Source organism: Perissodus microlepis, chromosome 11 (assembly GCF_051167445.1).
Source record: "Perissodus microlepis isolate ML-2025 ecotype Zambia chromosome 11, ASM5116744v1, whole genome shotgun sequence".
NCBI lineage: Eukaryota > Metazoa > Chordata > Actinopteri > Cichliformes > Cichlidae > Perissodus > Perissodus microlepis.
This window is the reverse complement of record NC_140471.1, coordinates 23,911,105-23,921,965: the sequence shown is the minus strand read 5'-3', so window position 1 is coordinate 23,921,965 and position 10,861 is coordinate 23,911,105. Positions and strand designations below refer to the sequence as shown.

The 10,861-nt window shown below is 41.9% G+C and overlaps 1 protein-coding gene across 2 annotated transcripts in view; it reads right to left on the bottom strand.

Annotated features, from left to right (window-relative positions):
- Positions 1-976: 976 nt before the first annotated feature.
- The window catches only part of clstn3 (calsyntenin 3), a 30,883-nt gene continuing 20,998 nt past the window's right edge, over positions 977-10,861 (bottom strand). For both annotated transcript variants that reach the window (XM_084943430.1, XM_084943432.1), the window contains exons 13-19: positions 10,596-10,744; positions 6,321-6,547; positions 6,029-6,190; positions 5,410-5,555; positions 4,489-4,624; positions 3,176-3,360; positions 977-2,988 (exon numbers count right to left, since the gene is read on the bottom strand). In XM_084943430.1, coding sequence (XP_084799556.1) covers positions 2,839-2,988; positions 3,176-3,360; positions 4,489-4,624; positions 5,410-5,555; positions 6,029-6,190; positions 6,321-6,547; positions 10,596-10,744 — 1,155 coding nt within the window. In that variant the 3' untranslated portion in view covers positions 977-2,838. The remainder of the gene's footprint in view (positions 2,989-3,175; positions 3,361-4,488; positions 4,625-5,409; positions 5,556-6,028; positions 6,191-6,320; positions 6,548-10,595; positions 10,745-10,861) is intronic.

The window sequence follows — 10,861 nt, the reverse complement described above, 5'->3', positions numbered from 1 at the left end:
CTTCCTGTAGATGGCCTTTATGGCAGGAAGTGGTGCTCCGGCGATGCGCTGGGCAGTTTTCACAACCCTCTGTAACGCCTTCCGGTCCGAGGCAGAGCAGTTCCCGTACCAGACTGTTATACAGTTGGTCAGGATGCTCTCGATGGTGCAGCGACAGAAGTTCACCAGGATGTCTGGGGACAGGTGGTTCTTCCTCAGAGTCCTCAAGAAGAAGAGGCGCTGGTGAGCCTTCTTGACCAGCTTGGAGCAGTTGGTCGTCCAGATGAGATCCTCGGAGATGTGGACTCCCAGGAACTTGAAGCTGCTCACACGCTCCACAGCCGTCCCCTAAAGGTAGATGGGTGGATGTGGGTCAGCATTCCTCCTGTAGTCCACGATGAGCTCCTTGGTCTTCTCAGTGTTAAGCAGCAGGTTATTTGTGTTGTACCACTCAGCCAGACGATCCACCTCCTCCCTGTAAGCGGCCTCATCGTTGTCATTGATGAGGCCAATCACCGTGGTGTCATCTGCAAACTTAATGATGGTGTTAGAACCATTGGCAGGTCTGCAGTCATGGGTGAAGAGGGAGTAGAGGAAAGGGCTCATCACACAGCCTTGTGGTTATCCAGCCGGACATGTTGGGGGCGGTTGGGTTAGGGGGGTTATGACCCCCCCGATAATCAGACCCAACCAAAAAAAAACCCAATAAAATTATAAATTATCTTGCATAAATAGGCTGTTGATTTCTTTACTCAATTCGGTTAATACCAGCAAAATAGTTGCATGTTTAATCATATGGGAATTTACCCAGATTTATTTATTTATTTAGACAGAGATCTTGATCCCCCCCAATTTTCAGCACGAAGTTATGCTGATGTTCTACAATAGATTTTATAATCATATCATAATCTGTAATATAAGATTCAATCTTCAGGGTTAAATTTCATGTGCAAAGTCATACTTACAATATTGTTATTTCCAAGAAAACCCCCTCATGGAGACGTCATATAGTGTTTTTATTATGAATTTCGCAATGTTTTCCGACAGTTCTCAATAACAATTAGTCAGCATAATCCATGTTGTCATTGTATCAATAATTACAGGTAATGTTTGAATAGTAACATAGTAATAATATAAGTTCTTAATCAATGCAATGTTTATTCCTTCTTAACATCACACTCAAAAACAACAGGCTTTTATTTACTGACAGCGTTAGCACTGCACATTGATAGGCTACACAGACGGACAGCAAGAGACACAGAGGGACAGTGAGGGAGAGGTGAAGGGAAAAGGCGGTGGGGTAGGGAAAGGTGAGGAGTAGCACACGGTTGTACATTCATTAAACCGAAAATACCGGATGTGGTGGAAATCAAATTCAAAAAGAAATAATAAAGAAATATTTTGAAATGTGAAAAATAATCGGCAAGAAGTGCGCGAGATGAAATGAGTGAGACGCTTCTTGGTATCACAACAATGTGCCCTCCTTTTTCTGTGATATCGACAAGTTCTTAAATTACAACAATATTACACACAAATTAATAGACACTCATCAAGCCAGGGATTATCATCCTTATCACTACTACTATTATTATTATTATTATTATACTGTTTTTCGATGCTGTTAAGGTGATTACTCAAATGGGGAAAAGTAAATGATGATCAGCTTTCTCTCCAAATGTGCAGATAAAGAGAAGAGTGGCTGCAATAATAATAGTAATAACAATAATATCATAATAGTCATCATCGTATGTACAGAAAATTCATTACAATCAATACAATCAAAACTGCCCAAGCTGAGCGGACATTCTGGAAACAGCACGGGTAGCGTTATGGAGTGTGTCTGCGTGTTTCTGTTTGTGTGTGCATGTGGCGTCTTGCAGTTACTGTAAGAGCAGTGTGCAGTGAGTCAAACAGTGCAGTCAGAGTCATTTAGAGGCATTGCAGCGGTCACTGTGTGTGTGTGGGAGGGGGGGCTCAGAGGTCAGGTTACACCAGCTTTATTGTACGAGGTGATGTTTTGTCATTTTGTGTCATGAGCTGAAACTTTGCGAAGACTCGATTTTGAAGTAGAAACCACTCCAAGTGGCCCTCAGTCTGCCTTCTTGGAGCGCTGCAGAAGTGCCAGCTTGGGTTAAGGATGAAGTGGACGCTAAATAAGTTCCTAATAAAATATAAAGTGCTCTCACAGAAACAAAAGCAAAACACCTGCAAGCTTATCATGAATACGTGACCCCGTGATGTCTGACCCCACTGTCTTTACTCTGTGTTTGGACTTGGCCGAGGAATGTGTCAGGAGAGGATGCAAAGAGCGAGAAAAGAGCTTGTGCAGACTTCTCGGGTTAGTCTAATGAACAGATGTGTCAGGATCGAGGCTTGTGTCTACAGATCTACTCGAGGCCTACATGTTGCAACAAATTGTCCCTGTTTCCATTTTGTAAAGATCTCATTCTGTGTTCGATAACAAAAGATAGAATACAATCTTATTATTACTTTTTCTTTTCTTTTTTTTTAAAACAAAACAGTCTTATTCAACCAGTATTACACTATACAGACACATGACCATTTTGTGATTTAGCACTGGTGCACCACATACAAATTTGGTGGGGTTTAATCAGGTGGTTAAATTACATTAGCTGTATACATTGTGCCACTGAACATTTAGGTGGAGGCAGCCTGTTGTTGGCTGTAGGTCACATATGGCGTTGGGTGTCAGGAGTATTACGGTGACTGCATTGTGCGTCGTGTTTGTAAGCTTACATTCCTTATACTAGTCGTTCGTTGATATTAAAAGTGTTGGAGTGTGTGACTGGTGAGCTGGGTTGTGGTTTCCATGAGAACGGGTGCAGAGATACGTGTGGCTCAGTAGCGGCGGGCGTTGCCGTCTCTGCCCTCCTTCTTGATGATGATTCGCTGGTCATCGCTCGCGTCGTCAGGTGACTCTGCTACCTCCTCATCCTCCTCCCCCTCGCCCTCCGTGTCGGCAGAGATGCCCATACGAGACTCGTAGGACTGGGGGAAAAAAGAAGTGGATGAAGAAGTGTGATCACATCAATAATTATTGTTTTTTTTGGAGGGAATACTCTGAATTTCACAGTCAGCTATTAGCAGTATTACTCAAGTTCACGCGTGTGAAGGCAGACGAGCAAACACTTTTGGCAACATAAGACAAAGAATGAAAATCAAACATCTTTATTACCTCCATTGGGTTTACGATGATGGTGAGCGCAGAGTCGTCCCATTGACTGCTGCCCTCCTTAGCCCCGCCTCTGGCTCCTTCACCACGGCGATGGATTGAGCGGATTCGGAAAACTCCCAGGATCACCATCACAACCAGGAAACCTACGCACACCATTATGATGACGGTGGCTGCTCCTGGGACCACTGGAATAAAATAGAGCAATCAGATTAAAGAATCACACCACAATTTTCCAATTATCACCCTATGAAACAACAAATTCCCACAGCAATTAACTGATCACAACTACCTGGGCACCCAATGCCTCGTGTGGCTGTTGTTCTTCAGAATTATTAAAACATGCGATGGATGGGGTACATGGGGAGCACTGTAGTTCAATTCTGAGTCATCTGTATGTGTGCTGTCCTCCTGCCTTAAATGCTCACTTCCATATGTACAATCTAATTTTGTTCATAGTCATAAAATTAAGTTTGTTTGCTAAACGTTAAAACTATACAGGTGCCGTACAGTCATTTTAGATTATGGTTCAAACACAGGCTAATTTGATCTCAAGAGGGCTGGAGCAGTAAAACCATTACATAACACCCTACAATGAAACATTCATTTACAAAATAGATGATGAATAGCCCGAGGTGTTTTAAAAAAAAAAGTCAAAGATGTCTCAATTTTTTTCACATTCAGTCAGTCTACTGTCATTGCAGAAAGAAATCCTGCTGTGGTAAATCACATAAAAGCCTTTGTGTCAGTAAGACGTCTACAAAAGCCATGATGATTCAGACCTTTGAATGGATAAAACAGCACTTTAACCCACTCTCATGACTTGCTCAATCCTTAACAACTTGGAACAAAATGCTCCTGGTGCAAAATATGTGAAAGGGTGCCAAATTTGCACCCAGGCCAGATGTTTGACACCGGATTAGGTTACACATTATATCTGTAACCAAATTCAAAGGCTCTTTCATCATATAGATTAAATCCTGGTGATTACATTCAGAGGTCTGCGTGTTTGGACAGACTTTCAAAAACTACTGCAGTATTTTATCACCTGTGTGATTTAGTGTCCGTGACTTTAATTAAGGTAGGAAGTGTTTTTGCCATTGTTTTTTATTAAATTGTAACATCTTTGTAGATCTTAGTCACCTTTAAAAGAAATATTGGAAAAAGTACCCACTGGGCTGTTTTTAAGTCCAATTTATATTTACTTTAGTTTTAATTACTTATATGTTTTGGTATTCAACATTATTTTATCTTTCATGCTGAAAGACTTTAAGACATCTGAAAAAAGTGCTATTAAAAAAAAACAGAAATGTCACCTGAGTTGCGATGTGGATTAGGTAGGGTGTGTCCACTCAACTCTCCAGCATGGTGGGACGGATGGAGGAACTGCTGCTGGGAAGCGAGCAGGTGGGATGGGTGGTACAGACTGTCCAAAGAGTGGAGGAAGTTCACCTACAGGGAATTAAAAACAGAGAAGAAGAAAGAATGACTTCACTGGCTGTGTGGTTAAACTGCGTTGCTCCCTCACAACATCTCCAATTGCAGTTATCATTGGAACATACACTCAGGTGTTGTTAGCTACACCTGATAAACTGCTTGTTAAATAAAATATATATTCAGCCAATCACGTGGCAGCAACTCATTTGGGTACGCAAACATGCTCAAGACGACCTGCTGAAGTTCAAACCGAGCATCAAAATGGGGAAGAAAGATGAAGTGATTTTGAATTTGTCATGGATGTTGGTGCCCAACAGACGAGTATTACAAAAACTGTTGATCTGCTGGAGTTTTCCTACACAACCATAAGTGTCAGTTCTCTGGGAGAAAATGCCTTGTTGATACTAGAAGTCAGTGGAGAATGGTCAGCAGTAACTCCTTATCCACAGTTTTCATTTGATATCAGAGCTACTGGGACACGTCCACCCGGAAGGCAAAAACAGTAATGTTGTCCTTTGCCATCCAGCCATCTGGCACCAAATTGTGAGCACACGTCTCCTAATGCTGCCTTACAGGCAAAATCATGCAAGTCCCTGCTTCTCCACAGCAAATATGGCTGTTGGTGGTGGCTCATTTAAACTGTAAGAATGTAGGTCTAACCTGAATTACAACGGTGTGTGCATGTAATGATACAGACAAGCTTTTTATGTCATTTCAGATGTTACGTGACCATCAGTCTTTGGCATTGTCATCTCTGACAGCGACAAAGACTAATGTGACTGGCTGATGGTTATCTTCACCTCCAGAGTCAGCTCGTTGCTGGTGTATCTGCCATTCATCTCAGAACAGGACAGGCGGAATCGTCTCTCAAAGCGAGCTGAGCCTTTAGCCAGTCGGTAGCGGACAGAGCGAAGGACGTCCTCATACACAGAGATAGATTCGGCACCTGTGGAGGTGCAAAACACAAACAAAGGAAAAAGGACAGCACAGAAATAAAGACAAGAAGTCAATGCAGAGACAAAGGAGAAACAACAGGAGGAGATTAAAAAGGAGTGACTGATTAGTCGCTCTCTCTTATCAGATGGTTAGCTTTTGTTTTAAACTTCATGGCAACCTAATATATTAATTATAATGAGGGTTTTTTATTATAAGGATTGGCACCAATCAAGACTTAGCAATATTTGAATCACAATGCTATGACATGTTTTCCTTTCCTGTGACATAAACCAAGTTATACCAATAAGAAGGTTAAGTTTGAACTGTGAAATGCTAATATGAGGAACATTAAAACAGAGACATGGGAACAACTAAATTCAAATTATCTAATAAATGATGGTTTTATGGCCCTAAGTCTGCCTAACTTTTCATACCTAAACAAAGCACGTCTGGTTAAAAACAGAGGTGTATGCACAGCTGTACCTGTGATGGCAATATAAGCAGTAGTATTGATGATTTCTAGTCCTCTCTCTCGCACAACATCCATGTCTACCAGAAGCTCCTCTCTCTCTGGATTTAGCTCCTCCCCCAGTGGTTGGACCTCACAGCCATCCAAAGTGTGAGCGACAGCATCGGACATCAGAGCTAGCAGACAATGTTGGAGGTCAAACTCAAATAATGACACAATTAACGCTTTTCAGACAGAAATGTGTGCAGACTACAGAATCTGCTGTTAAATCTCCTTAAATCAGACTAGAGACGACGGGTGACTCACCTCCACCTTCCATCCCTTGTGCAGCTGTGTTGACAGCATGAGACAGGGAACAGACGATCCGGAGTTCGGGGAAGAGAGGGACGCCGCGGGGACCTTCGAACTCAGGAGCTGGACGGGCCAGATGCGGCCCAACCCCAGACAGAGAGATCTGAGGAGCGTCAGGCTGAAGAACCACCAAGTATCCTTCGAGCTGCTTCAGGGACAGGCAGCTCTCCTCGTTGAAACATCTGTCAGGAAGTCAGAAGGGTAAGAGGGAGGTAATGTCGTTGGTGTATGCTAAATAAACTTCCACTGCTTTGGTCCAGACTCAAATATCTCTGCAGGTAGTGGCCTGGTTTACAGAGGATGAATCTTAAGTTTGATGATATCTTCTCACATTTTGTGTCACCATGTGGCAGATATTTTGTATTTCAGTGAGATTTGATTCACACATTCCTGCCCATCATCCTCACAGGTCACTGGTTTTGGAGTACTCCCTGGATAACACTGTCAGACTGACAATCAACACTTTTTAAAAAATATCTAAACAGATGCATCAGATCCAGATATATTTTTGTTTTTTTATTCCACAATTTCTTTCAGCGCTACATAACACAATGCCTACATTACCCACAAGGCACCTTGACTGCCAATAGTTCAGGTGGAGAGTCAAGGTTCCTTTACTGACATTAAACCTCCATCAGTTATTAAGTGTGCCTCGTTTTTTTTTTTTAGAAGTCTTCAGGCTGTTGAGCATTCAGTGAAGAGGCTGTGATTCAAATTTGTATGTAACATGACTTTGCTTCTTTTTAGTTAAATTAAATCATGCAGAGATGCAGCTGAGAATTTTCAGTCCACTAACATCAGTAATTACAAAGGTCTCAGTCACAAAGGCTGAGAGGCCGGTTGGCAACCCCTCGAAACCACCATTCGCAGGGGAAAAATGTGCACTGATGGCACAACAACTTTTACTTTGAAGCTGAACATGCTCTGTTCTTGGTTTGTGTCACACTGTCAAGTTTCAGTGGTGCTTGTGAGTTTTTACAGACAAGTTGGCATTGTTCACACGATTGTGACTATCTGCTGGTGACCAAAGACCTCAAAAGGAGGTTTTTAGCTCATCACCCTCTTTGAAGTAGAAACAACCATAAACCAGCTGGGAAATACAGACTTTTGCCTATGATCTATGGTTGCCAGAGGGTAAACGACCATCCCTCTAGACCTGTGCGACTGAGGCCTACCTCATGTCAAAATGATTTAGTTTATTCCCTAATGTTGCAGTCACTGTAGGAGAAACAGTGACTGGAGACTGCAGCATGGCCAAAACTATTGTGAATGTGTACATCGAACTCTCGCTGGCACTGAAATAGTTTCTTTGAAGATGGGGAACAGATCTGTGACCACGTGCAGTCAGTTGCTGTATTCAAAGAAACTTTGGTGTGTCCAAATTGCAACAAACCAGCAATAAGACAGAGTGAGTCTGCCATGAATTCTCAACTGGATGTGATCTGAAATGTAATCTTTTTGTAATATAATATTTATATCTTGCCAAATCATAACAGTTGCCTCAAGATAAAGGCCTTACAGTAATACACAGAAAACACCAACAATGAGGAAGCACTTGGTGACAGGGGGAAGGACAAACTCTCTTTTAATAGGAAATTTGCAATTGAAATACACAGAAACTCAAAGTAACGCCTTTTATTCAGAGTCCAGCAGGAACCTCAGATTTGAAACAAAAAGTCAGAAATTTCTCCTTATTTTTAGACGAATGTTATTAGAATACAACCAGTTCAATCGAATCCTCTGTTGAAAAGAAAAGTGTCATTAACAAGTTTTGCTCATCTGCTTTTATAAATTAGACTGCAAACCTTCTGACTCAGGTTGCCTCCATGAAGGCAACCTGTACCATTTCCCTCTGACTAAAGGAGGCTGCATGTTCACTCTATGGGCAACCAGTTGGTTTCTAGCAAAAACATTCAATGCAGTAAGAAACTACTAACGTTTCCTAGTTGCAACTGAGCCGTGCGACTGAGCCATTCAGTACAGTTTAATGGGGCAGAAGTAAAAAGTCTGAGTTTTGCTGTAAGTTTTAAATATGTCACTGTGTCCTTTTTTTTTTTTTTTCAGGCCATAGTTGTTTCTTTTGACCATACAGTTGTGGACTTCTTACTGATCAGGGGATGTTTTTTTAAAAGTGAAATTCACAAAAAATAGTCGAGGGCCTAAGGGTTTGGGACACTACTGATGCAGACTCTAGTAGCAGGAGTTAAGACAATTTATCAGACATTGTACAGAGTATTCTTTCACTTCACTCATGCAGTAGTTCTCTCACACACCTCTAGAGAAATAAACAACAAGCTCTTTGCGCCCTGTGATAATTGTGGCTAAGAATTAGCTTTATAATTACACAAATTTAACTAAAATAAGTATTTTTTTCCTTTGCATAAAGTGTCACTATAACACCAAGATCTATTTTTTTTACTGTTTCAACTTTGCAACATTTCCATGTGCACGGTGTGAACTGATGTCTTGGGTGAACATTGGGCTTGGGCTTTCCTCGACATCAATAAAGAGTGAAGCACCATGGGAATAAAATAAAACAGACTGTGCCACACTTTTTTCCTACTCTTAGATCTACTGTTAGTGATCACCACCTTTCTACAACCCTTGGTGTGCTCTGCTGCTGCACGACTGAATTTGTTCTCTTGTCCTGACATTTTGATCGCCTGGTGTTGAGTCACAATGATTGTGTCAAAAACATCTAAATCTACAGCTATCTCCTTTTGCTATTTCCACCACAGCCGTGTTAACTTCTGTCTGTTTGTGACACTAAAAAAAGAGCAAATGTCAAACTTCAGCGGCTCCGCTCTTACAAATTTAATTTTCCTGCCAGAAAAGAAGAGTAAATCAGATGGATGGCAGACTGATAACACATATTTATTCATCTGCACTAAAATTCGGCATCGTATTTGAAAGGGAATTAAGCTGCACGTGTAAGTGTGTGTGTGTGTGTCTGTGTGTTATATTTCCGCTATCAGAGGGAGCAGCTGCTTCTATCAGCCTCTCCAGAAGGGCCTGCTGTTCAGCCATCTGGGTAACTCCTGGCCTCAAATCAGTCTAATCTTCACACACGCAATAAAACATGCTCAAGTAAAGAAAAAATATAAACAACTCCAGCACACTAAAGCAGAAACTAAGAGGGAAAAAAAATCTGTGCATGACCTTGAATCCTTGGCAACTTAAAAGCAGTTAGTTGGGGAAAATAATCTCCAGTGTGACTCTTGGTCTGATAACGATGATAAAACAAGTGTCTAAAACAGCAGCCGATAAAGACGGCAACAGGGATATCTGCACTAGAGTTTGATCAGATGGGATTTGTCGGGAAGGACGCTATTTTGAGTATAAATTCACAATATACCACGAAGTATATGTGCCGCTCTGCCTGACTGAATTAAATTTTCATCAGCTAAAAGTGGCTGCTAAAGCCTGGGAGCTGGTTCACAGTTGTTAAGCACAGCGGAGCACTGACCCGGAAACAGAGTTTGTGTGCTTTTCATCTCCAAGCCAGGTGACTCAGTATGATTAACACTGAACCGATGTGGGTTATTTTTCAGGCGGACTATGCAGGAGCTGAGCAGCGGTGTGTTGTGCATATCAACGACAACATCTACAGCAAATAGTAAAGATAACGTTTCCATTTGGGTAATTATTTAATGGCTGCTTTACAATAAAGAACAACGATTAAAAACCCCCCAAAGATTTTGTTTACCAAAGCAGTTACTGGGTGGCTGAATGGATAAGAGAGATAAGATATTCCCTGTTATCGCTTGTTTTGAGACACCTTGTTCACTACGTAATCGCCTCTTTCATCACACGTCAGTCCTTATCACGGCCGAGGCGTGGTCCACGTTTGATGAGTTCAATGTCAGAGGAGAAGGCAGCAGTGAGTGACACTTCATCTGACAAGTTCAGCTGCTCAAACTCAATTTCTGCTGTTGGGAGATTTCCAGTGTGCTGATTTACATTCCTCTCTGCCTTTGTCATGTTTCACTGCCCCTCTTTGTTTCCTGCTTTTCTCCAATTCTGTTTAAATAGCACGAATGTTCTGTTTCCACTCAAAGGACAATCTGAATGTAGTCAGATAGCAAATTTGTCTTGCAAGAGGTTCCTGATTGCATCCTTGCATTTAAATTACATTCTGGCCCAGGAGTGTGAAACCAGCACGTCTTTATAACTCAGTCTTACATGTAATATTACTGAGGTTCATGCACACTCATCTTTGTGTTTTTGTACCTGAGGGAGGTGGTAAGCTTGAGCGGACGAACGCCAGGGGTGGCGAAGCGTAGAGAGTTTCTGTACGTGACCTGCTGCACTGCACGGTTAAAGCTCTCGATGTCGTCTCCTTCCAGCACTAACACAGACTGGCTGGGGTTCACGTGAACCTGGAGGGTCAAAAGAGAAGGACGCTCATATTAATTTACATCAAAGCTCCCGGCAGGTATGGACCGTTCATGTTAATCCTTAAACAACAAGTCTATTTTACTCACTAGAACGACAGA